Consider the following 27,273-nt stretch of genomic DNA (forward strand, 5'->3'; position numbering starts at 1 on the left):
TGCTGGCAAGGGTGGCCACGCAGCTCCCAGCCAGCTTCTGAAGGTGGGCGCTCCAGGGTCACGGCCGGATTGGCCCGTGTGGGCGGAAGTGCAGGCCGGACACCGGATGTGTCCTGGACAGCGCTCCACCCAAAGGGTGCTTTTCCAAATATTAGGGAGAAATATGGCAAGGATATCATTTTGATATACTACCCTCCCCTTGCAGCTCAGAGTAGTTTATAGAAAACATAAAAAACATAAGATATAAGTTCGATAACAATATTCACAGTGAAGTTAAGAAAATATTACCTGTTACCTAGAAATAGCATACTACTACATAGACTTGTTGTGAATGGGCTCTATATTTTTCTTCCTTACATCTGAATTGTACTTCTGTGTAACTGTTTCTCAAGTGCTGCCCACATCTGAAGGTATCTAAATCTGCGGATCAGTCACAATGACACTAAAGAGATTTTCCTGCAAATTTGGGAATCCCAGGCTTGCAGAAAAATCTGAAATAAAAAATATTCATTGGGAGTTTAAATCCCCTCCCCAACAGATGCAGTTGCATTTCTTCTTCAGAGCCAGCAGCATCAGTATTTGGTAGCCGCTCCAGGCCCAGGCCCTGTTGCAGTGGTATCCAGGAGCTGCTCCTGGCCTAGAGAAGCATCCAAACATCACCACCATACCCAAGTCCAGAGGCCTGGAACTGTACCTAGCTGAGCAACAAGGGAGCCATTCCAGATGCTTCAGGTGCCCCAGCTGGGCCCAGTGGCAGCTGTTGAATCCTGAAACCACACCTGGCTTCAAGTTGGGGGGAGGATGGGATTTCTCCCCTCTTGCAGGCTCCCACCAGCAACAGGAGATTAAAATAAGTAAAGGGGGAGAGGGGTGGGGATTATAGCAACAAGAGGGTGAGGGGGCAAGAAAAAGGGGGTTATCAGAATAGGAGAGGTAGAGAAATAGAGAGGGAATAGGCTGACAGAGGAGAGAAGAAGAAAGGGGTGGGAGAGAAAAGGGTTGGGGAAGATTGAACAAAGGGAAGGGGATGAGAAAGAGGGGAAGACGGTTTAGAAAAGAGGGGAGAAGAAAGGAGGCAAACAGGGGAACAGGCAAACGGGGGGGGGGCATTCCGCACGACTTTAATATAGCACTAGTCTTACATTTTGTTTTCGCCACTAAAACTACATTCCGCATGACGTCGTGAGCAATCTGCAACACTCCTGCAGCACTAGTGCTTTTCGGGAGCATGATAACAACCGCCCATTGGCTATTCTGTTTGATTGACGGCCAGGGGCGGGAACAAGCACAGAAAACAATCGCTTCCTTTCTAGCGATTCCTGTGAGACCGGAAACCTGTGGGGAATTAAGGAAACGCTACTGGATTCCACTACAAATGAAGGTATGCGGAACACCGAGATTCCACTATTTAAAATAGTGTTTCTGCTTTGTGAAAGCAATTAGCAACATTGGTCCTTGTGCGGAATGGCCGGAGGATTCACGCTCCCTGCAAATTTCTTGTGGGTCCCATTTGTAATTATACAATCATTTGTATTTCCTGCATTTCATGAGCCTGCTGTTAGTAGCTTTTTAAATTGTATATCTACTAACAGACACACTCCTTTCATCTGAATTGCTCCAGTACACAAAAGCTTGTGCTAGAATAAAAATTTGTTTCCGCAGTTATATATCTAGCATTATTCCACAGGTTAGCTAGCTACTATGTTTAGTTAACACATGCTGTAAATGCATCAGTTCTGTAAGCAAAGGGCTTGTCACCACGAATCTATGCACAGCACTACTGCAGTATTTTTTTACTGCAGTGTTCTACTGATCTATATAGGGGCTACTACAGTGTTCAGTAGGTATTCTCTAGGGGAAAGGACAAAACCCCAAATTTCTAATCTTTGGCATCTGCATTCACTTATTCTATAATGTCAGCATACTAAGTGAAACTGCATTAGAACAAAGGTCGGCAGGTTCCATTTATACATTTCAGATGTGGCTGCAAGTTTTGAAATGAGGACATTCACTGCTAATCAGATAGAAGATTTTTAAAATATTACTATGATTTTCATGTATTAGTTTCCAATATACAGCATTTACAGCTCAAGTAGCTTAAGCAAACAAAAATGAGGGGGGGAATTAAAACATCACATAGAATATTGGGAATTAATATACAAATCTTATTAAATGTATCAGTACGCTACTAATCACACAGCCCGCAGCATCAATATGAAGAATGAATCTCTTAACACCAAGGTCCTCTTTAATGTAGGGCCCAAGCAAACATCAGCCCAAGCAAACAGAGAATGCCGACAGAACAAAGAGCAAGCTGTAGCTTGGAGGAATGCCGCATGTTTTCATATCCAATATTGTCTTATTATCAGAACCAAACCAACTGAAGGCCACACTGAAGCAGAAATAAAGAATCATAAATACAAATACAAATCTAAGCTCCCATGTGGAGACCTCTAGAATTTGTTCATAATGAGAATAAGCCAGTAATTATAAATTTTCCAGACTCTAAGGAAATACTGGGTTGCTTTTTACACCATGGAAATTTGTATCAACAAAAAGGGAAATATAGTTATGGAGAAGAATAAATGCAAAGGGGATTACTGGGCACGGGGCACTTTAAAGGGGTGGACTGTGCTAATGCATTGTCTGCAGGGGCATAAGCCCACAAGAGAGATGACAGCCATGTGGTAGGTTTTTCATTAGAAAACATTTCTCACCATTTCTCTTTCTCCCCTCCTCTTTAGTCATTTTCTGCTGTGCCATTACTTTCTGCGGAGAGCCTTTGCTTGAATTGGGCTTTCCTGATTCGTTGCTGATGACAGAACCATTCTCACTAGGCGACCTGCTGCAAGTAACCATAGCAACAAGGAAGACTGTAAGTTTCTCCGCATTTTCCTCATTTCAAGGTTATTGCATTTGCTTGGTTTGCATCACTGACTGTTCAAGTTTGATTTTATACCAAAAAGAAAGACAGAAGGCATGTTGCAATAAATAGTTTTATGGCAGCTTAGAACTGAAAAGGATTTCTGTGTATGCACTGAATACTACTTCTATATAAATTCATTTTGGCACAGAAAAATATTGGAAAGAATAAAATACTTTATTCCCATGCAAAGGCCATTAAACAGTTCTGATTTCACACTTTTTTCTCCCAATATTCCTTGAGAAATATGACTACAGATTCTTTGAATACATTTTCATGTTCTCTTATCATAATTTATATTTTTAGAAATGTTTTTATAATACTAATATAATATTATATGCGGTCTACATACGCACACGCACATATTACACTTTATAACAATAAAGAGACAACAATATAATACAACATGTTCATTATCCAAACCATTCTATTGCAATTCTCATTGTGGAGTTCAATGACAAAATAAATCAATGCAAACCCAAAAGGACATGAATTTCTATTTGTTTCATCTTTTCAAATATCTCTTGAAGCATTCTGTATGCACAGCACCATTTTCTCCATAAACACCCACAACAATCTGAGCAAAGGGAAGGAGGAGGCAATTACTGCACACCAGTTTCTGTATAGACAATTCAGTTAACTTTGATTACTAGCTGTTGGGGCAAAAAAAGCAGTGGATTTCCCTATCACATACAACTGTGAATTTCCTAGGGCACTACCACTTGGATTATTCCCAAGTCCAAGCCTCTTGGACTTGTTTACTCTAGTTATCAGCAGCGCACATGAGGGCAAGCAAACTGTGATAAGAAGATATTGCTTCTGAGTCTACAAAAGAAAACCTTATGAACACTGCTCCAAGTCTCTTTCTGGATATAACATTTGGTTTTCATGTGTAATATTTCTTTGAAGACATTTATTTATTTCTTTACTTACTTACTTATTTTCATATTTCTATAGCGCCGCTCTCCATTCAAACTCGTGGTGGTTTACAATAAAACAATAAAAACCAGTATAACCCCATAAAAACCCCTTTAAAAGTTAAACATTAAACATTAAAAGATGGCAATACAGAGTTCTAACCCTTCCACACTCTCCCTCTGTCCAACTAGGGGCCAAGAGCTCTCTCTCATTGGGACCGAGGGTCATGATTTGACCAATGCTAATGCTAATGGTAACTGCAGACCCCACCATGGCCTCAACCCAGTCTGGAGCAACCCAGTCAGAGAGATCTCTCTGGACATGGCCAAAATGGTGTTTGCTTTTCCAAAAGTTGATACCCTAATAGTATCAACTATCTAGTGATACTCTAATAGTTAGGCATGAGAAAAGGGGAACATTCTGGCAACATGTAGGACATGACTAAACCTCACAGATATACTCATACTTCCTTGAGAGAGAGTTGTAGGCTCAAGATAACATTCTCAGTATTGTTCCTGTTCAAAATATGAGATCCTACCACAGGATAGGTGGTATTCCTAAGAGCTTCAGGGTACCTAATCAAAGGATCAAAATGCAAAGAGACGGTGTGTTCAAAACCTATGGAGTAGGTTCCGTTCCGATGGGGAATCTCAAAGACAAGAATTTCTGAAAACTTAGAGGGAATGATGGAAGAGTTGATGCTGCAAGTTGATATAGCTTGAGAATGACCCAATCAGTGGGACCGGATTGAAGCAGATCCTTTCTGGTTAATGCACATTTGTCTGCTGCTAGTCTGTAATGGAATGGTTAAACTGGGATCTGGAGGGATCAGTTAGGCTAACCATCATGTGATCTCCTTCCCGGTGATCCTCATAAGCGCCTACTACTATCAAAATTTTTAAGAGGATCCCCAACATTCCAAACAGCTGCAGAGACAATTTCCAGCTGGTGCTAAGCAGTGGTGTCAAGTTCTAGCAAGAGACCCTGATAGACTTTGGCATCTGAATTGAGCAGAGGCAAGCACACATGCAAAGAGGAGTTGGGATAAGAGATGTTCCTGGTGGCACAGAAAAATTCTAATTTCCCAGTGTCCTTGTCAATGCAACAGGTAGTGTAACAGGCAGCACACACACTTGCATTTGATACATGATAGAACAGATACTCATTGTAAAGGAGGCCTGGTGGCCAGAAGCTTCCGTAGGGCTCGAGCATTTGACAAAACACATTCAAGGCAGGGGGACAGTGAGCATGGTATTCTCAGCAATGAAGGACAATCTCTTGCTGCAGAAGAGCGGCTGGAGCAGAGGCTCTGAGAGAAGATACAAAGAGCACTAGTAGGAAAAGCATACTTACCGGTCGAGTTTCCTTGCATTCCCTTGATTAACAGTAGGAATGTGCACTTCGGGTCTCCTCGGCCAAAAACCCTCTGAAGCACAGCTGCTTTGAAGACAGATCACACTGAGGCAGTCTGAGGCCCCAGATACCACCCTCAAACAGACCTGAGGTGGGCGTTCTGAGGCGTGCTTCGGGCTGCCTCAGAGAGCTTTGGGAGCTCCGGAACCCATTAAAGGCAGGGGGGGTGGCCCTCTCTCCCTCCCCCACACTCCCCCCAGAGTAGGAAGCTGATGTCCCTGCCTGCCCATCACCTCTCTTGACCCCCCCCCCATGGCTTACCTGGCTCTGCACTAGCGTGCAGTATGCCTCCTCCTGCTCCTGGGCCTTGCACTGCATCTGTGGAGATGCGCAAGTGCAGTGCAAGGCAAGCCATCACCATTGCCACAGCCCCCACTCTCCTGGCCTTGGCTCCATGGCATGAACCTCCACAGGCACAGCACAAGGCCCAGGAGCAGGAGGAGGTTTGCCGCACACTGGAGCAAAGCCAGGTGAGCCATGCAGGGGGATGAGGGTGAGGGAGGGGGCATCAACTTCCTACTTGCAGGGGAGGGAGAGAGTGGCATCCCCCCACCTTTGAAGAGGCTTTGAAGAGGCAGCTGCCTCTGAAGGTGAAGCAACCCAAGGCAGCTGCCTCCTAAGCCGAGGCAGTCTGGATTCAAAGGTAAGTGCACAACCCTAAACGGTGATTGACCTAAAAAGGAATTGATGTTGTGACCTAGCAGGGGCAATTAACACAAAAGATCCCAGAACCTCAGGAAAGAATCTCCCCTCCCCTTGCATCCAAGAGAAGAGGAAGCCTTTGCTGAGCTATACTGACCCATGGGTCTTACCCAGGATCAAAAAGTTGGAAGGTGTCTGAAAGATATTCCATAGGTTCTGTTCTTTAGGAGGGAGCGAGACTTGCCAGATAGCAACAGAAGCAGGTGGCTCTGTATTGCCTTGCGTTTGCGCTTGACTCTCCAGGACAGGATCACCTTTCCACTCTTTTACATGTGAGCAGTGTAAATATTTCAACCAGACCCTCCCTTTCTTAGGCACAGTGACCTGGTAAACAAGAGGGGAAAATCTCTTGGTAATGGAGACAGGACCCAACCATTTAGCAGACAAAGCAGGTTCCTTCTCAGAAAATTTCCAGTACATGACTAACTGACCCTCCTCCCACTACTTCCGATAGCAGACCCATCCTAGTCTTTTGTCCACTAATTGCTTCCCAATTGTGGAGGAAAGCTGAGTATTGAGCCATAAGGTCTCAGGAATGACCATTTTTCTGCCAGTCATGAACTCTTGTGGGTTATACCCATGGACTCCCTGAGTCCCTCGGACTGCCATGAAAATGATAGGGAGTTTCTCATCCCAGTCCTTTCCAGAGGAACAAACCATCTTATGCACAGCCTCCTTAAGGGTGTGATTAGTGCACTCAATTCCTCCTGATGCTTGGGGTGGCAAGCTATAGGGAACTTTTATGAATGCCTAAGGCTTCACAAATTACCTTTGTCACTTCTCCCATGAAGTGAGAGCCTAAATCTGAGTCAATGAAACTCAATTCCAAAACACGAAAACACATTGTTAAACAGTAGGCACACTGTTGTTGCGGCAGAGTTGGTCTGCCATGGAAAGACTTCAACCCATTTGCTGAATGGATCGATAATGGTCAGGCAATGTTTGTTTAACCTGGTTGTGAGCAGCAAAGGACCAATAAAATCTGTAGGCGTGCCCAAGGTCAATTCACTGGTGCTGAATTGGGGCTTTGGGACCAGGGGGTTTTCATTCACCATGGCACAAGGGAGACAGTTTTGCACCCACTGTTCTACATCTTGGTGCATTGTAGACCACCAGCCGGTTTCTTTGATCACCCGGTCTAAGGTTGCCTCTTTGCTTCAGTGCCCTTGCTCATGGGCAAACTGGATGAGGTCTGCTCAAATCTCTGAGGAACAATCCAATGTAACTCCTGTGCAGATTCTTGAGCTCAAAATATGCCTTCCTTTTCCACAATGGTGAATCGACCAGTGGCATCTCTGCCTGCCCATGCTAACTCACGAGTCTGGGCATCTCATTCCTGGAAAGTGGCCAGATCTAACAGAGAGGTCTGTAGGCGCATTTGCTACCTGGTTGTCACTAGATTAACTGGTTCAGGAGGAGGAGGAGGTATGGGAACCGTACCGGGGTCTAGCCAAGCTGCTTCTTTAGCTAGAGAGTCTGCCTGGTGGTTCCACAGGCAAATGTCTGATGAGCTTTTCTGGTGTCCCCTCATATGAATGACCCATGTGCTCGCAGCTCTCACACTGATTAGATCATCAATCCTCAGCCATTTCTCTCAATGGACTATAGGTTTACCATCGGAGTTTCTTCCCTCATTACTGAACCAAATTGGGAACCAAATTGTGGCTGCTTTTGCTGTCCAATCAGAGTCAATGTAAACTGCAAGAGGACAATCTGGGGACTCAAATGCTAAGATGGCTTTCAGGGCTTCAACTTCAGCTGCCTGGCTCAAATAGGGACATGCTGTGCCATGTAACACAAAGGAATTGTGGACACTGATGGCTGCATAGCTGGTTTTGGCTTAGCCATCTATGTGGCAGGAAGATTCATTGCTGAACCAGCATACAAAATTCTGTAGCTGCGCTTCTGCTAAGGAGCCTCCCCATATCATGGGCTAGTCAGAGTGCTTTACTGGAGGTAAAGGGCACTCGTGGTATTCTCCTGAGACAATGAGTCCATAAGGAGCAGGGGATTCCTTCTGTTCCTTTTTAAAATCCATGCCTCTGTTCTCATGTGTCTCAATCTGAGTCTGTGGTAATCCCATACTTAAGGGGAACCCCTTCCAAACATTAGCCCAATAAGTCCTTCCTCCAAAGCTAGCAGGAACTCTGAGGGTGTTTCCACACAAGGACCAATGTTGCCAATTGGTTCCACAAAGCGGAAATGCTATTTTTAAAAGTGCAATCTCGGCGTTACGCATACCTGCCTTTGTAGTGGAATCCAGTAGCATTTCATTCGTTTCCCACAGGTTTCCGGTCTCGCAAAAATCAGTAGAAAGGAAGCGATTTTTTCTGTGCTTTGTCCTGCCCCTGGCCGTCAATCAAACAAACAGCCAATGGGCGGTTGTTATCATGTTCTGGAAAAACCCTTTCCCTTTAAGCACAGTTTTTTTTTAAAGAAAAAAGAAAAACACACGTTGCAACGAATATGCCTTGATATTTCCTAATGTAGAGACCCATCTAGCTGGCGTGTGAGCTGGCGAGTCATCGTTACCACACTCCCCCGAATGAAAAAAAAATCCCCCCCCCTCGCACAGGCACGATTTTCGGCCGAAAATAAAGGGAACTGGCAAACAGGGAGCTGTGTTGTGCTTGGGAACTTAGGGGAGCTTTAAAGCACTTCTGTAGCCGGGGAGGGACTGTAGCCGGAGAAGCCTCGCTGGGTGAATGAAGCCTCTCTGGTTCATTGCTCTCTGCTCACTCCGAGAAAATAAAATGGCGATCGCTTCACCGGAAGTTCGGAGGAGAGAGCCAGGGGGAGGGACTTCGTTGGAGCTGCAACAATGGGAATGCACAGGTCTTTTTCGCTAGTTTTGCAGATTGTTCGCAAGAGTGTAGTGCTTTTCGGAGGGTGAATCTACTTTTCTCGATTTCCCTAGAAGCGCTACAAACGAATCACTTTTTGCGGGATTGTTTCAGGAGTGTTGCAGATTGCGTGCGACGTCTTGCGGAACTGCAAATTAGTAGCATTTACAATTTGCAAGCCTTCTGCTACATTAAAGTCGTATGGAATGGACCTGACTTCTGGAGTTCAGAGTCCCTGTGGTAATAATTTTGGGTGAAGGATGTGAAACGATGCTCCAGTATTCACCAGGTCTGCAGAAGAACTTGCCCAGGAATTCCCGATGTCCACCTTCACCATCGGTCTCCTCCAAAAGTCTGGTTTAAGCCTAGCCACTACTTCTTGGGGAAGAGGTGTGCACCTTGGGCACCCCTAGATTAGACTCTCAAACACTGGCTCAGAAAAATGCAAATACAATTCTGCCAGCTACTCAATCAGCAATACAATGGGGGGTGAGGAACAAGGAGAGCAATGCATGTTTCAGGCTGCTGCTGTCATGTTGAATCTGTGGCTGAGAAAAAGATGGAATCTGGCCCAGCAGGGTCTTGGCAGACTGTAAACAGTGTCTGGCTTTAGCACAAGCCTAGACTATTGAGGAATGCCAGGTGGTTGGGGATAGTATACCATACTAGAGGGCAGGGTCCTGCCATAAATAACAGTACTGAGCACAAAACTGAGCACTACGACACCTCACTAAATACCACTCTCCAATCAGACAAAAAGCTATTAGCTACCACTCTTTGGATGTGATTATCCAACAAATTATTTATTAACCTAACCATCATAAAATCTAATCTACAGCCCTCTAGGTTGCTGATCAAAACATCATAGGGAACCTTATCAAATGTGTTACTAAAATCTAAATATATAATAATCATGGCATTCCCACAATTCCCTAATCCGGTCACCCAATCCAAAAAGGCATGAGATTAGTCCGAGGACTTACTAGGGATAAATTCATGCTGACTACTTGTTATCACTACGTTATCCTCTAGATATTTGCAAATCAGACCATTTTAAATCCACTCCATGATCTACCCTGGATTAAATTATAGCTCCTCAAATCATTCTTTCTCCCCTTTCTAAAAATCAGGATGTTCACCTCATCACTGATCTGGCACATTACCTATCCTGCAAGTAGAGTTGAACATAATGGGTAATGGATCTGACAACTACACACTCTTGAGTGAACACTATCCAGTCCTTGGGACTTACACCTATTCAAGATATCCACATATTTTAATGATCTCTGTTCACCTGCTAATCCAGATTCTGAACACCACTGTTTGCAAATGGGCCTGTACTCTCCTTCAAAGAGGCATTCAGCCTTGCTAACTTTTTATCCTCTTGTTAAAGTTTTCATATTTTTGCTCCATAGCAAGCTTATCACCTCCTTCACACTCTGTTTACTCCTCAAAAAGACCTTTCTTTATATTGTGAGCTTCCCTGTCCAATATTTGTCTGTCTCCTTACATTTCTATACAGCCCCCCACACACACCTTTGTGGCTCAAGGTGATTCACTGAGCACATGAAACCAATAATACATATATAACATGGTAACTGCACCAATCAATTACATCAATCAAGCAACAGTAACAACTAACATAACATTTAGTGTTTGCTTATCAATTTTACCATATTCCTACAGATTGGTCAAATCAGAAGGACCTTCTGGAGGCCCCCATAGTTGTCCGTTTAATTGGCCTCAACCAAATGCTTAGTAGAGGAACTCTCTTTTGCAGGCCCTGCGGAACTGCATCAGTTCTGTCAGAGCCCAGCCCTCCTCTGGGAGCTTGTTCCACCCAGTGGGGGCCAGGACAGAAAATGCCCTGGCCCTGGTTGAAGCCAGATGTGCTTCCTTGGAGCCAGGGATCACCAGCTGGTTGGAATTGGCTGAGCGTAACACTCTGTGAGGGGTGTAGGCAGATAGTCCCTTGGGTACACCAAACCCAGACTGTGAATGGCCTTAAAGGTAATTACCAGGACCTTAAACTTGATATGGAATTGAACTGGTAACTAGAACAGCTGTTGGGGCATGGGCCTGGCATGGGCCCTCCAAATGTTCCCATGTGGACCCTGGCTGCTGCATTGTGGACCAGTTGAAGTTTTTGGAGCAGAGATAAGAGAAGGCCCACATACAGCAAGTTGCAGAAATCCAATCTAGAGGTTACCATTCCATGGATCACTGTGGCTAGGTGTTCTGGATCTAAGTAGGGCACTAGTAATTTGGCTTGGTGCAAGTGGAAAACCACCAGACAAACTCTCTTGTGATCTGTGCCTCCATAGAGTGGGAGGCATCCAGGATCACGCCCAGGTTCCTGGCAGATACTGACAACTGCACCCCATCCAGGCTGGATAATCGTGCTTCCTCGCCAGGGCCCTTTCTGCCCCGCCACAGGACCTCCATCTTTAAAGGGCTGTGCTTCAGAGAACTCTGCTTGAGCTATCCCATCACTGCTTCCAGACATCTAGCTAACAATTCTGGAGGTGAATCTGGGTGGCCATCCATTAGGAAGAAGACTTGGGTATCATCTGCATAGCAACACCCAAGTCTGAACCTCCTTACCAGCTGAGCGAGAGGGTGCATAGGGATGTTAAATAAGATTAAAGAGAGGACCACTCCTTGTGGTACTCCACTTGTGAGTTGGCAGCAGCTCCAATTGCTACCCTCTGCCTGAGCTTTGGTCTCCCTAACTACCTTAGTTTAATGACTTGTAGGTACTGTTTCTTGATACAGTTCCTTGCCAATTCAGAAATATCCAACATTAGGTATTGAATTTCTGATATTAAATGTTTCTGATATAAAATTTTCACTCAGGTTTCAAATAAAGTTCATATTCATGACAGTGTTTTTTAAAGCATAATGTTCAATGTAAATATTCCAGCTGAAGATTTATATGGTAAACTAGCTGCAAAGCCCATTTTAGAAAAATGGGCTTTAAAAGGGGAGAAGGGGTAAGGGAAGAGAAGGAGAAGCCCTCCCCCCCCCCGCCGTCTAACTGATCCTGATGTCTGGTGAGAGGGGCCAGAGACAGGGCTGTCCCCACGAGGTGCGGCAGCAGAGAGCGGCCTGTGGGCCTGGGAAGGGCTCTTGCAGCAGTGGAGGCCTTCCCAGGGCCAGGGGCAGCAGAGAGGGCTCTCCCCTCCCAGGCGCAGGGGCAGCAGAGACTGCCCCCCCCCCCGCTGGCCATGAGCAGTGGAGAGGCCCCGCCCAAGGCAGCCGAACCAGTGGAGAGCTGCCCCAGCGGCCGGGAAGGGCTCTCACTGTGTCTGTGACATGGCTAGAGCAGTTCCTGGGCCCAGGGGCAGTGGAGACACCCTGCACCCACTTGCTGAGCCAGCAGAAAGCTACCCATGTGCTCGGGAACAGCTCGCTCCTGGGGCCAGGGGCCAGGGGCAGGGGAGAGCCCCCCCCACCGGCTGGGGTGGCAGGGAGCTGCCCCTGGGCCCGGGAAGGCCTTTTACCACATCTGCAACACAACAAAAGGCCTACCGGGCCCAGGGGCAGCGCGGGTAGGCACTGTCTGAGGTGGGCCAATCAGGGTATGGCCAGCAGGCTGGCTGTACCCTGATTGGCCCTATTCCACCTCGGACAGCTGGACTGGCTCCACACCAGGGCCAGTTTCGCTTTTATTTATAAGGAACATATAAGGATAAGGATGATTGTGCTAATTATGAAGTGAAACTTTGCAATACTGTTGCAAACACATTTTGTAAATATCTTCCATTAGAGGTACCAATATCAGCAGAACTGAAACAATTGTAATATATCAGGTAATCTATTGTGAGCTAAGTGGCAATATAATTGCAACGATAACACCAGAATATTTTGAAATAATAATCTGACAAGTTATCTCTATAATTGTTTGAAGAATATATTACTATTTTCTGACCATGAGAAATTAAATTCTGTAGCTGCAAAGAAACATCAAATTTCTGGTTAATATTGAAGTATCCATAATGTGACAATAAACCTCTGCTTAAGATTGTACTCAGAACTCAGCTCATCTTTGAAATTAAGATTCAGATGAGTAGCCAATGTTGATTTGAACAAAGTTTGAGTCGAGTGGCACTTTAAGACCAACAAAATTTTATTCAAGGTATAAGCTATCATGTGTAAGTATACATATTTTGCTAAGGGCTAAGTGGGTGGAGAATGGGCAGGGCCTATCCAGGTGAGGGCCCAATCAGAAGGTGTGAAGCAAAGCGCCTCCCAACCCACCCCGCAGTGGGTGTGCTTGGCAGGCCCCACAGAAGCCACGGCCTCGACAGCAGGGAGGGGGCTGGGAATGGCTTCCGCGGGGCCCGCCAAGCACACCCGCCGCCTCGCTGGGCCGCCATGTGTGCTGGGCAGCTGCCAGGGGGGGGGGGCTTTCAAAGCCCATTCTAACAAACGGACTTTGAATCTAGTACCTTGAATACAATGTTGCTGGTCTTAAAACTACCATTGTTGAGCTGTGAAATTGTTCACATCACTCTTTAATCCTCATTTCCAACCCAACCCAATCCTTGGAATGGATAATCTCATTTGTACAACACTGTCACCCCTGGCATGGACACTTTTTTCCTCTGACTCTTGTTATCTTCCCTTGTTTCAAAAACTAGATTTTGTGGTTTTCATATGGTGACTGTCAGCATTATTTGAAATAGTTAAAATTACAATAATAATAAATAACATTAATTATTAAAACTAAGCATAATAAACAAAATTCCATGAACACAAGAAGCTTAAAACCAACAGCATGGCTACAGTAGAGAGAATAAAAGACTAAACATTTTTAAAAATAGAGGGAGAGAGGAAGCTTAGAAAAATAGCAGTGCAATCCTATGCAGGAGTCAATGGGCTCAGAATGGCACAGCTCTTCTTAGGAGTGTCTGTACATGTCTTAACCTGGTGCCAGAAAAATAACAAATCTAGGACTAGACAGGCATCAAGACATTCCAGAACTGGAGCATCACCAACTGGAAAAGGTCCTGTTACTATTGCCTAACTTCCAAAAAGAGGGAAGAAAAACAAGGCCCCCACCAAGATTCTGCTGTCAATACTTACCTCTTTCTTGTGTCATTGGACTTAGCAGTTTTAGCTGTGCTCCCATCCTGGACAATTTCCCTCTCTTGAGATGTGGGTGCATCTCTTACAGGAAGTGGCAATACTACAGTTTCCTGGGTTACAGGCAAAACCTCATCTTCAGCTCCCTGTTGGCCTAAATGTTGTTTGGCATAGTCAAAACCTTGGACTGGCTACAAAGACACAAAGCAAGAGATTATTGAATCAAATATCCATCTTTGGGTGCAAAACACCACATTTAAATTTTACCATGTGAAGCTATAGCTACAGCTGCATATTTTACATATATAGAAGTGAGTAAAAACCACAGTTGTACTGTTGTACAGAAAGCCAGCTTGGTGCAGTGGTTAGGAGCATCATCTTCTAATCTGGTGAGCTGGGTTTGATTCCCCACTCCTCCACATGCAGCTAGCTGGGTTACAATGGGTTCACCGCAGCACTGATAAAGCTGTTCTGACTGAGCAGGAATATCAGGGCTCTCTCAGCCTCACCCACCTCAGAGGGCATCTGTTGTGGGGAGAGGAAAAGGAAGGCGAATGTAAGCCGCTTTGAAACTCCTTTGAGTAAAGAAAACCACCATATAAAAACTCTTCTTCTTCTTCTAAATCTACTCTAGTTGTTTCAAATGAAGAATTAATTCAATTTGTAACCATTTATATTGTAACAATTTGTATTGGGGCAGCTCTCTCTATGTCTCTGTCAGCAGCTTTGGGCAACTCTCTCTGTGTCTCTGCCTCTCTCACAGCAGGAGCGATAGAAGGGAATGAGGGCTCATTTTAAGTCTGGCAGAGTTCTGGGTGTCTTTCTCCATCTCTGGCATGTATGAGAGGAATGTGGCTAGTGTGCGGGAAGGGAGGGCAGGAACTGTAGGGGCAGGGCCTTTCAGGGTGCAGCCAGTATGCAACTCGGACAGCCGGACACGTTCGACCCCCCCCCCCCCCGGCTGTTTCACAAATATAAAGAGAAACTATGGATAAGGATTGGTAAGTATGCAATGTCTAGTTATTTATTTTATTTTATTTATTATATTTCTATACCGCCCTCCCCGGAGGCTCAGGGCAGTTTACATTAAACTTATAAACAATACATAGAAGAGTCTTCATTAATAATCATACAATAATAACAGTGGTTGTAACAGAATAACAGTATAATAAACAGTATAACAATAATAATATAACAGTATAACAATGCAACCGTGCAAATGGCACAACAGGTCCAGAGCACTCTGGTGGAGTTCTGTGAGGAAGGGGGGGGAAAGCGGGGGCCCTTTGTTCGTTGTTGGTTGTGCCTGGTCTTAACCAAATGCCTGGCGGAAGAGCTCCTTTTTGCAGGCCCTGCGGAACTGTTTAAGCTCCGTCAGGGCCCTGATCTCTTCTGGGAGCTCATTCCACCAGGTGGAGGCCAGGACGGAGAATGCTCTGGCCCTGGTTGAGACCAGGCGGACTTCTTTAGGACCAGGGACCATTAGCCGGTTAGTGGTGGTGGAGAGCAGAGCTCTTTTGGGGGCATAGGCAGGGAGGCAGTCCCTCAGGTACACTGGGACCTGACCGCGAATGGCCTTGAAGATAATTACCAGAACCTTTAGTCTGATCTGGAATTCAACTGGCAGCCACTGCATTTGGTGGAGAATGGGCCGGATGTGGGACCTCCACAGTGTTGCTGCGTTTTGGACCAGCTGTAGTTTCTGGGTCAAGGCTAAGGGCAGGCCTGCGTAGAGCGAGTTACATAAGTCCAGTCTAGAGGTGACCGTCACATGGATCACTGTGGCTAGGTGTTCCGAGGCCAGGTAGGGCGCTAGTAGTTTTGCTTGGTGGAGGTGGTAGAAAGCCAGCCGTGCTACCTTTGTGATCTGGGCTTTCATTGTAAGGGAAGCATCCAGAATCACACCTAGGTTCCTGGCGGAATCAGCCGTAGAGAGCTGTACACCATCCAGGGTGGGCAGGCGCGCTTCCTCGCATGGGCCCTTCCTACCCAGCCACAGGACCTCTGTCTTTGAAGGATTGAGCTTCAGGCAACTCTGCTTCAGCCATCTAATCACTGCTTCCAGGCAGCTGGCTAATGCTTCTGGGGGGGAGTCAGAGCGACTATCCATCAGGAGGAAGAGCTGGGTGTCATCGGCGTATTGATGACAGCCCAGCCCAAACCTCCGTACCAGTTGTGCAAGAGGGCGCATAAAGATGTTGAATAGGATAGGAGAGAGGACCGTTCCCTGTGGGACTCCACAAGTAAGTTGTCGGTGGTCTGATGTTTTGTCTCCTATTGCAACCCTCTGTCCATGATTCCGGAGGAAGGAGATCAGCCATTGGAGGGCTGTCTCTCATATTCCAGCATCGATGAGGCGGCAAGCTAGAAGCTTGTGATCGACTGTGTCGAACGCTGCTGAGGGGTCTAGTAATATCAGCAGTGCCAACCCGCCTCGGTCCAACTGGTGACGGAGGTCGTCCGTCAGGGCGACTAGCGCTGTCTCTACCCCATGGCTAGGCTGGAAACCTGACTAGGATGGGTCTAGGACCGAAGCTTCCTCCAGGTACTCTGTTAGTTGGTTTGCGACTGCCCTTTCTATCATCTTCCCCAGAAACGCTAAATGCGAGACGGGTCGATAATTGTTGGGCTCTCGCGGGTCTAAGGATGTTTTTTTCAGCAGTGGGCATACCACAGCTTCTTTCAGTCCCTCCGGGAATTCTCCCATTGTGAGAGATAGATTATCTCCCGGAGGGGGCCCTTTATCATTATGTCAGCTGTTCTTAAGAGCCAGGATGGGCAAGGGTCTAGTGGGCATGTGGTTGGCCTCGCTGTTGCTAGTATCCTGTCCACTTCGGTCAGCGTGAGTCGTCTGAAGTTACTCAGGGTTTTGTCCAAAGACAGCCAAGGGGCCTCTAGTTCACTTTCTGTATCTAAAGTTGTAGGGAGGTCATGGCGGAGTGTCAAGATTTTATCTGCAAAGTGACTCGCAAATGCCTCACAGCTGATATCCAATTTGCTACTGTTTTGTTGCCCTTCAGCCAGGGCAGTGAGAGACCTTAAACAATTGAGCCAGGCGTGAGTCTGCAGATGCGATGATAGCCGAGTAAAAATTGCGTTTTACTGACTTCACCACCATCTCATAGGCCTTCATCTGCATTCTATAAGATGTTCTTGATGCTTCGTCACGAGGCTTCGTCACGAGGCTTCCTCCAAATTCGCTCTAGCCGTCTCAGTTCCCGTTTCTTATTGCGAAGATCCTCGGTGTACCAGGGGGCCCGGTTGAGACGGGGCTGGAGAGGGCATCGGGGAGCTATCTCATCAATAGCAGTCAGCAGTCTGTCATGCCAGTTGTTGACCAGGCCATTGAGAGAAGTGCCAGGAGGCATTGGTTCCCGCAGAGCGTTCAGGAATCCAATTGGATCCATAAGTCTCCGCAGGCGAGCTAAAATTTGCTCGGCGCCCAACTCAGGTGGGAGTGGTAGCCATAGCCAAGCCTTCAGGGCATAGTGGTCTGACCATGGCACAGCAGATGCCGTGACCAGATCCACATTCAGACCTACACCGAAAATAAGATCCAGGGTGTGACCTGCTTGGTGGGTGGGGCCAACAACAAATTGCGAGAGCCCTAGTGTCGCCATGGTTGACACTAGGTCCTGCCCAGTTCTAAAGGACAGCAGCTCAGAATGGATGTTAAAGTCCCCCAGGACTAATAGACTGGAAAACTGTAGCGTCCAGGCCGCCACCACCTCTAGCAGGGCAGGCAGGGCATCTGGTGGTACATTAACCAGCGCGGTACAGTAACCAGATGGCCACACTCTCGGTTGATCCCCATCCGAGGCCAACAGATTCAATGCCTGGTATTGACGGCGCAGGAAGGGCCCTGAAGGAGAAAGCCTCTCGGGTTAGGATTGCCACCCCTCCTCCCCGCCCCGCTGTCCGGGACTGGTGGAGGACAGAGAACCCAGCAGGGGCTAGGTCTTTGAGGGCGACTGTTTCGCCTTCCCTGGTCCAGGTTTCTGTCACAAAGCGGGGGCCCTTTGTTCGTTGTTGGTTGTGCCTGGTCTTAACCAAATGCCTGGCGGAAGAGCTCCTTTTTGCAGGCCCTGCGGAACTGTTTAAGCTCCGTCAGGGCCCTGATCTCTTCTGGGAGCTCATTCCACCAGGTGGAGGCCAGGACGGAGAATGCTCTGGCCCTGGTTGAGACCAGGCGGACTTCTTTAGGACCAGGGACCATTAGCCGGTTAGTGGTGGTGGAGAGCAGAGCTCTTTTGGGGGCATAGGCAGGGAGGCAGTCCCTCAGGTACACTGGGACCTGACCGCGAATGGCCTTGAAGATAATTACCAGAACCTTTAGTCTGATCTGGAATTCAACTGGCAGCCACTGCATTTGGTGGAGAATGGGCCGGATGTGGGACCTCCACAGTGTTGCTGCGTTTTGGACCAGCTGTAGTTTCTGGGTCAAGGCTAAGGGCAGGCCTGCGTAGAGCGAGTTACATAAGTCCAGTCTAGAGGTGACCGTCACATGGATCACTGTGGCTAGGTGTTCCGAGGCCAGGTAGGGCGCTAGTAGTTTTGCTTGGTGGAGGTGGTAGAAAGCCAGCCGTGCTACCTTTGTGATCTGGGCTTTCATTGTAAGGGAAGCATCCAGAATCACACCTAGGTTCCTGGCGGAATCAGCCGTAGAGAGCTGTACACCATCCAGGGTGGGCAGGCGCGCTTCCTCGCATGGGCCCTTCCTACCCAGCCACAGGACCTCTGTCTTTGAAGGATTGAGCTTCAGGCAACTCTGCTTCAGCCATCTAATCACTGCTTCCAGGCAGCTGGCTAATGCTTCTGGGGGGGAGTCAGAGCGACTATCCATCAGGAGGAAGGAAGGAATTTTGCTCTGCAAAATAGTTTTACAGGGTAGAGGTTTTGTTGTTTATTGACCTGGTGTTGCACAGCACCAGTGTCAGAGGTGGGTTATTTACCTTTGCCTCCACCCTAGTGTCGCGAGGGAAGGGGCGGAGTCTGGAGGGGGCCCGTGTATGGTTGATTTCTGGGCCCCTTGGTCTCTGCCATCCGCTGTCTCTGCCTCTGCCCCTTATTATTGGGATCCCTGACCCTTTCAGGGCTCTCACTTTCTCCCCTTCCTCTGTTTTTTCAAATATGATGGGCTCCATGGGCACTGTTGGTTTTAGTTCTTAGTTCTGCGGTTTCGCTAGGGTTGTTGACGGCCCTGGTTCTGTGCTTATTGCTGGTTTCTAATGTATGTATGTGGGGGGGGGGTTGTGTGTCTGTGGAAGGTTGGTCCTGATCGCTATTAATAGCATCTCGGGACTTCCCAGTTCCAATTGTGAACAGTTATATGTTATGTATAGGGTGTGAATGGTTGTGTATATCTGGAGGGGTAGCCCCAATCGCCTGTTGCAGCAACTCAGGGTTGCCCAGTCCAGGGTGTGTGGTGTGTGTGGTGTATTTCATGTTGACCTCTGTGTTATTTCATGTTGTGGTTTGGGACTGAATGTTTGTGGGTTGGGTGGGATTGGGTTGGACAGTTAGCGTTGTTTGGCAAGTGGGGGTGAGTTGTTAGGTATAGTCTGAATTAATTAGTTGTTTTGGGGTGGGATTAAGTGGTTCGGTTGGTAGTTGGGTAGTTCAATCAGTTGGTGGAGTTGATTGATTTGGGGTGGTTTTGGGTGGTTCAGGCGGTAGTTGGGTAGTTCAGTTGGTAGAATTGACTGTTTGATAGAATTGATTGTTTTGGGGTAGGTTTGGGTAGTTCAATTGTTAGGATTTAGTTGGTTAATTGGTGGAATTAATTGTTTTGGGAGGGTTTGGGGTAGTTAAATTGATGGTGGGGGTTGTGGCAGATCAGTTGATGGTAATTGTTTCAGATGGGTAAATGGGTAAAGGTGTTAATTTAATTTGGTGACAGTCAGTGGTCAGATGGCTTGGTCGTGCGGTTGAAGATTGGGGGCTAAACCCTCTCCTTTTTTTAATTCTTGTGCATAATTATGAGTATTAACAGTTTGGGTAAGGATGTAAGGTAGGTGTTTTAATTAATTAGGAGTGTAGTCGGGTAGCTATTTGAGTAAATTGGAGGTTAGATCAAGATGGGTAAGGGATCAATCAATTTGAGGTGGAAGAGTTGATTGGGGGGTTGTGAAGGGTACTCTTTTGTGGGTTGCTGTTGTCCCTGCCCTCCCCCTCCCCTTCCCCTCTGTACTTTCCACTATGTGCATATAATCAATAAGTTCCTGTCTGATGTTCCCTCCTGTTATTGTTATTGTTCTCGTCTAGTCTTTATCCTTCTCTTTTTATTTCTCTATTTTTTCTGAGCAATCAATGGTTCTCATCTGGTTTCCTTCCCTCCCTCTTTCTTAGTATGTTACTCACACCCAAGGCTTTAACCTCTTTCCCTTTTATGTTCTCCCCCCCTTTTTTTCCCCCTGAGCATACAACTAGTTAATGAGTTTATACTTGATTCCCCCCCTTTATACTTGAGTTTATTCTTGATTCCCCCCCTTTATACTTGAGTTTATTCTTGATTCCCCCCCCCCTTTATACTTGAGTTTATACTTGGTTCCCTCCCTCTCCCTCCTTCTTAGTTTGTTGCTCGCATCCAAGACTTTATCCCCTCTTTCCCTTTTATGTTTTCCCTTTTTTCCCTGAGCATACAATAGTCAATGAGTTTATCCTTGATTCCTCCCCTTTAATCACTGTTCTGCTCAAATCTTTGTCCCTCCTCCTCCCTTATTATTTTTCCCTCCTTTTTTCTGAGCAGCCAATGGATCTTGTCTGATTTCCCGCTCTCTGGATTTTGTTCTTACGCAGGACTTTATCCCCCCCCCCCTTCTTTTATGTTTCCTACTTATTCTTTATATACAGTCAATGGGTTCTTGCCTAATTCCGCCCCCCCCCCCGCATTAGTTATTGTTCCCACCCAGATCTTTATTCCTCCCCTTCCCTTGTTATTTTCCCTCTTTTTTTCTGTGCAGCCAATGGTTCTTGTCTAAATTACCCTCTTTCCCTCACTCTTAGGTTGTTTTTCCCCACTCAAGTCTCCATCTTTCCCCCTTTCTTTTGAATTTCCCTCCTTTTTTCCTCTGTTTGTACAATTAAAGAATTCCTGCTTGATTTCCCTCGGGTCTGAATTATTAATATGGTCCAAGTCTGATCTTCTATGGTTCACTTCCTCCTCCCGCTAAGCTGCAGTCTTTATGGTCAAATTTTTTCCCCTCCCTGTTCCAGTGTCCCAAGTACTTCTCTTTTTTCCTCCTGCAAGTCTGTCGGATGTTCCTCTTCGGGCCGTCCTCGGGTGGTAGCTGAGGCTGTTGATTCAATATGGTTCCTAATTGGAGAGGAGGCGCTGCGCGTGGTCTGCTCCGACACCACTGGTGCGGCCGTGCTCGGGACGTGGCTGCAGTCCCAACGTAGTCCGAGGATCCTGGGATGATGGGTGGGGTGGGCCACGGCTGCAGGCCGACGATGAGCAATGAAAGGGCAAGTATCGTGAATGGTGGCTCTAGTGTTGAGCACCGCTCCTCCCGAGGTCCCGGGCAGCAGTTTCCTCCCCACACCCGAGCCTGGCAGGCCAAGAGTTCCAGCTCCGAAAATGGTGGACAGCCCAGGCTTGATCCTCCCAATGCGCAGCGGGCGGGTGGTGGGCAGCCTCAGCCCTGGTGCTGCACGGCAGGTGGATGGTGGTGGTGGGCAGTGGTGTGGGCTCGGCACAGCGGATGGTGGGCAGCGGAGTGGGGTGAGTGGACGATGGGCAGCCACCAGATGGAACCTTGGCTTGGTGCGGTAAGCAGGTGGTCGGCAGCCTTTGGGGTCCCTGCAGCAAGCTTGAGAGGCTCTGGCGATGTCCAGCGGCACTGGTGGCTGTAATTACCTTTTTTCTTTGGGTTTCCTTAGTTGAATTCCCGTTTGTTTCTGATTTTCTTTGTTAATTCTTCTGGTATTATTGCTTTCTATTTAAGGTTCGGAGTTGTAGTTGTAGTTGCAACTGCAGATCACGTTCCTTCTGGGGTTTTTTTTTTTGTTTGTTTTTTTGCAGTTTAAATTTGGATGACCAAATTTACTAGTTATTTAATTTTGTATAGTCTGGCCAAATTCTGGTGATTTTGGCGGCTTTTTTCTGGGCTGGGCCTATTTAGTTTGGGAGCAGTCTAATTTCATGACTGCTCCAGCCGCCATCTTGTAGGTAGGAAAACCAGTAATTAGAGACTCGTTAAAGAAAACAACAACAATATATTTTAAGGCACCTAGTAGTTTCATTGGGACATTTTGTAAATAATCAAAGGCATGCATTTCTCAAACAACTCTCCCAATACAATTAAGGATGTTTTGACCAAACAGAAATCAATGTCTTCAAACACAGATGCTTACCTTATCCAGAACAAAATGTTCAGTAATACTTTTGCATTATTCCAAAATATAAAGCAAGATGTGTTATAAATGTGCCAGAAAGAAACCTATCGCTCATGCTTTTTGTATTAGCTACAGTCTGGAATGTATCCATTTTAAAACTTTACAGCTAGGACAAAATTATCAGTTATCCACAGTGCCATCTGTTTTGTGCAAATCAACTCCTTTTCTGTAATTTATGGCAATAAATTATATTCAACAGATGCCTATAAGATGCTGCAGGTACATCAGTCCTAATGTATATCATGTATTTTTTTAAGCGTATTATGACTTGAAGGGGTTTCAGCTACATCTCAGTACTGTCAAAACTACTACTTAATACAATTGCAGAAAGAATTCTGCAAGTGTCAGGAAAATCTTCATGGAGACAATTTTCTAAAAATACAAATTAACTTGAGATGTTTATTAATTATATTATTATACATTTATGTATCATTCTATGCACTTGCCCTAAAACATAGTATTATAAAGATACAATAACTAGAATAATGTTATTCAAATGGTATTGACAAGAACCTAATGTGCCAACATCACTAATTCTAGACCCCTAAAATTTACTGGGGTGAGAAAGGAAGATGACAGGATGTATGGCAACTAAGTGCCTCTGGCTGCATGCATAGTGATGCAATGACCATGCCTGCTAACTGTTTAAGTGATTATTTGATGCGGCCTTCCTGCTCCTTTTCCGCCCCAGGGCCCTTGCTCGGCAGCCTTCTGCTGGACCCAGGCCACCTTCTCAGCATCAAGGATGCTACGAGGGTGCCCCTGGGACCGCCAGAAGGCTGCCCCGCCCCCCACCGCCACAAAGAGCCTTCTGCTGGGCCCAGGCACTCCCTCGCAGTGTCCTCGATGCTGCTAGGGAGCTACTGGCCCCGGCAGAAGGCTGTGCCGTTCCCCCCCGCCCAAAAGCCTTCTCCCACCCCTCCCCCCACTCTCCCTCCCAAATTACTCCCCCTCGCGACTCCCCCCACCCCATGGACCCTTCAAATACCCCCTCCTTTCCCCCCTCCCCTCCAAGTCCACCTACCTCCCTGCCTGCCTTCCTTCCTTCCTTCTCCCTTGCTTCCTCTATCTCTTCCCCCCAACACCCCCTCCCAATTCACCCCCTCTCACAACTCCACCCCCCGAACCCTTCAAATACTTTTCCCCCCTCCCCTCCAAGTCCACCTACCTCCCTGCCTGCCTTCCTTCCTTCTCCCTTGCTTCCTCTCTCTCTATCTCTTCCCCCCAACTCCCCCTCCCAATTTGCCCCCCCTTGCGACTCCCTCCCCATGGACCCGGCAAATACCCCCCTCCTTTCCCTCCACTTCCCTCCAAGTCCACCTACCCCCCTGGCTCCCTTCCTTCCTCCCTTGCTTCCTCTATCTCTCAATCTCTCCCCCCAACTTCCCCTCCCAATTCGCCCCCCCCTCACGACTCTCCCCCTTCGCACACACCCCTGTCCCCTCCAAGTCCACCTACCTCCCTGCCTGCCTTCCTTCTTCCTTCTTTCCTTCCTGACTTCCTCTACTTCTCCATCTACTTCCTGCCTCTTTCTCCTTCTCACTTGCTGTCTTTCCCCCTTCCTCTCTAACACACTTCCTGCCTTCCTTCCTCTATTCCTTCTATTCATCCCTTCACCCACCCCTTTCCCTCCTTTCTCAATCCTATCCCTCCTTCCCTCCTTCCCTTTCTCAGTCCCATCCCTCCTTCCCTCTGTTGTGGGGAGAGGAATGGGAAGGTGACTGTAAGCCACTTTGAGCCGCCTTCAGGTAGGGAAAAGCGGGATTTAAGAACCAACTCTTCTTCTTCTTCAACCTTTTCTGGTTGCAGAGTCCATATTCTTTTTAAAAAGGTAAAGGTACCCCCTGTGCAAGTACCAAGTCATGTCTGACCCTTGGGGTGACACCCTCTGGCGTTTTCATAGCAGACTCAATACGGGGTGGTTTGCTAGTGCCTTCCCCAGTAATTACCGTTTACCCCCCAGCAGCAAACTTGGTACTCATTTTACCGACCTCGGAAGGATGGAAGGCTGAGTCGACCTTGAGCTGGCTGCTGGGATTTAACTCCCAGCCTCATGGGCAGAGCTTTGAGACAACATTTCTGCTGCCTTACCACTCTGCACACAAGAGGCTCTTATATTCTTCTTTTTAGGAAGCACATTATTGTGGGAGAGAAGTTATTTAAGTTTAGGAGGTGGTCTGTGGGCAAAAAAAAGTGTTTGCCTCCCAATGCCCATGAGAGAAGGCAATCATTGTCTAGCATAGGTTGCAATTCATTAATGATGTGTAAAATGAGTTTGATCTGACAGGGATTTGACCACCAGGGTGTAAACTGCACGGAGCTTTTATTCCAACCCCAGATCGATTCAGTCCCTGCCCTCTACACAGAATGTGTTTTCCGTTTGGATTTGGGGAGTTTTAAAATTTCCTTCTGCAGCAAGAAGGATTGATCCGGTGTGATCCTACCTTTTTTTGCGCGATATCTCAGAGTGCTTTTAATCCTCAATCTCCATTTGGGAAAGAAAGCTCCATGGTAGAGAACCTCTGATAGGCTACACCTGGTCATGTGATATGCTTGCCTTAAAGGAGAAGCCCCTAATTTCTCTCAATTTCTGTCGGTCCTGGATTTTTCCTCCCTCCTCTGCCTTTTTCGATCCTCTCCCCCACCCCTCCAAGAAAAGAAAGAGGCTCCCTACTTGGCTCCTCTCCCCCCCCCCTTCAAGAAAAGAAAGAAAGAGGCTTGGCTTCCTCCCCCCCTCTGAACTATCCTAACCACGTGCAGAAGACTTTCCTGTTTCAATGGGGGGGAGAAGAGGAAGAATCGAGTTCAAAGCGATCTGAATTCAACAGGATTGACAATGGAATAAAGAAAGTAAGTGCAGACTCTGCCCAGGTGTTTTGCTGTTGTTGTACTGGGCCCATCTTGTACCAGGTTAAACCTTTGGTATCATTCTGGCTTTGCTGGTGTTTCTTTACTGCATTAGTTGAGAAATGTCTGTTTGGTATGCTTAGGATGGTGACTGGAGGCATGTAAATATGTGTGGCGATGAGGTTTCTGGTATAAGGTGGGTTTTATGCTTCTATAATTTATTTGTACAGTGGTGTATAAAAATGTATTTCTTATGTGGATTGATTTATGGTCAGATTGATGGTGAGATAGAAGTTGCTGAAGGCCTGGTAAAATTTCTCCAGTGCTTCTTTCCCACATGTCCAGATGATAAAAATATCATCAATACATCTCAAATGTATGAGAGGTGTTAACAGATGGGAGTTGAGGAAGCACTGCTCCAAGTCAGCATATTGTGGTGCCATGTGGTTGCTTGTAGCTGTGCTATGGATCCGAAAAAATAATTCATCATCAAATCTGAAGAAGTTGTGGGTGAGGTCAAATGGGCAGAGCTTGGTAGCAAGGTAAGCTGTTAAGTTGTCAAAAATGTTGTCAAAGTCTATCTTTGTGGGGGATGTTGGTATATAGATCCTCCGCAGTGTTAACTGGAAGATTGTCAACAGATATGTATTTGTCTTAAGAAGTCTGTGGTGTCACATACATAACTGGAGACACTGATAGCATAGAACAATGTATCCAGATATCCCTACAGTGATATGCCTATGTCTAAAACAATAGGACTTCCTGGTTTGCCTGGCTTGTGTATCTGGAACAGAAGAAAAAGAAGAGTTGGCTCTTATATGCCACTTTTCTATACCCAAAGGAGTCTCAAAGTGACTTACAGTCAACTTCCCTTTCCTCTCCCCACAACAGACACCCTGTGAAGTGGGTGAGGCTGAGAGAGGCCATGGGTGAGGCCATACTGTCTTAATTTCATTCACTTGTTCATTTTCCAACATTCTATGATTCTAACATTACATTTATCAACAAGAGTTGATATCACTGCTTGGTCAGAACAGCTTTATCAGTGCTGTGGTGAGCCCAGTCACCCAGCTGGCTGCATATGGGGGAGCACAGAATCAAACCCAGATCACCAGATTAGAAGTCATAGAATAGAATCATAGAATCATAGAATCATACAATCATACAATCATAGAGTTGGAAGGGGCCATGCAGGCCATCTAGTCCAACCCCCTGCTCAGACCAGGATCAGACCAAAGCATCCTAAAGCATCCAAGAAAAGTGTGTATCCAACCTTTGCTTGAAGACTGCCAGGGAGGGGGAGCTCACCACCTCCTTAGCTAGCCTATTCCACTGCTGAACTACTCTGACTATGAACAATTTTTCCCTGATATCTAGCCTATATCGTTGTACTTGTAGTTTAAACCCATTACTGCGTGTCCTTTCCTCTGCAGCCAACGGAAACAGCATCCTGCCTTCCTCCAAGTGACAACCGTTCAAATACTTAAAGGGGGCTATCATGTTCCCTCTCAACCTCCTTTTCTCCAGGCTGAACATTCCCAAGTCCCTCAACCTATCTTCATAGGGCTTGGTCCCTTGGCCCTAGATCATCTTCGTCGCTCTCCTCTGTACCCTTTCAATTTTATCTACGTCCTTCTTGAAGTGAGGCCTCCAGAACTGCACACAGTACTCCAGGTGTGGTTTGACCAGTGCCGTATACAATGGGACTATGACATCTTGTGATTTTGATATGATGCCCCTGTTGATACAGCCCAAAATGGCATTCGCCTTTTTACCACTGCATCACACTGCCTGCTCATGTTTAGTTTACAATCCACAAGTACCCCAAGGTCTCGTTCACACACAGTGTTACCTAGAAGCGTATCCCCCATCCAGTAGGCATGCTTTTCATTTTTCAGACCCAGATGCAGAACTTTACACTTATCTTTATTAAATTGCATCTTGTTCTCATTTGCCCATTTTTCCATTGTGTTCAGATCTTGTTGAACTCTGTCTCTATCTTCTGGGGTCCTCCCAATTTGGTGTCATGTGCAAACTTGATGAGTAGTCCCTCCACCCCCTCATCTAGATCATTAATAAATATGTTAAAAAGTACCGGGCCGAGCACCGAGCCCTGAGGTACCCTGCTACTCACCTCCCTCC

General features: G+C 46.6%; 1 protein-coding gene across 4 annotated transcripts in view; it reads right to left on the reverse strand.

The window, feature by feature from the left end:
• KIAA1549L (KIAA1549 like) overlaps window positions 1-27,273 on the reverse strand; it is a 221,903-nt gene that overhangs the window by 74,471 nt on the left and 120,159 nt on the right. For all 4 annotated transcript variants that reach the window (XM_077321898.1, XM_077321902.1, XM_077321900.1 and 1 more), the window contains exons 12-13: window positions 13,888-14,078; window positions 2,718-2,845 (exon numbers count right to left, since the gene is read on the reverse strand). In XM_077321898.1, the coding sequence (XP_077178013.1) occupies window positions 2,718-2,845; window positions 13,888-14,078 (319 nt within the window). The remainder of the gene's footprint in view (window positions 1-2,717; window positions 2,846-13,887; window positions 14,079-27,273) is intronic.

Source organism: Paroedura picta, chromosome 2 (genome assembly GCF_049243985.1).
Source record: "Paroedura picta isolate Pp20150507F chromosome 2, Ppicta_v3.0, whole genome shotgun sequence".
Lineage (NCBI taxonomy): Eukaryota > Metazoa > Chordata > Lepidosauria > Squamata > Gekkonidae > Paroedura > Paroedura picta.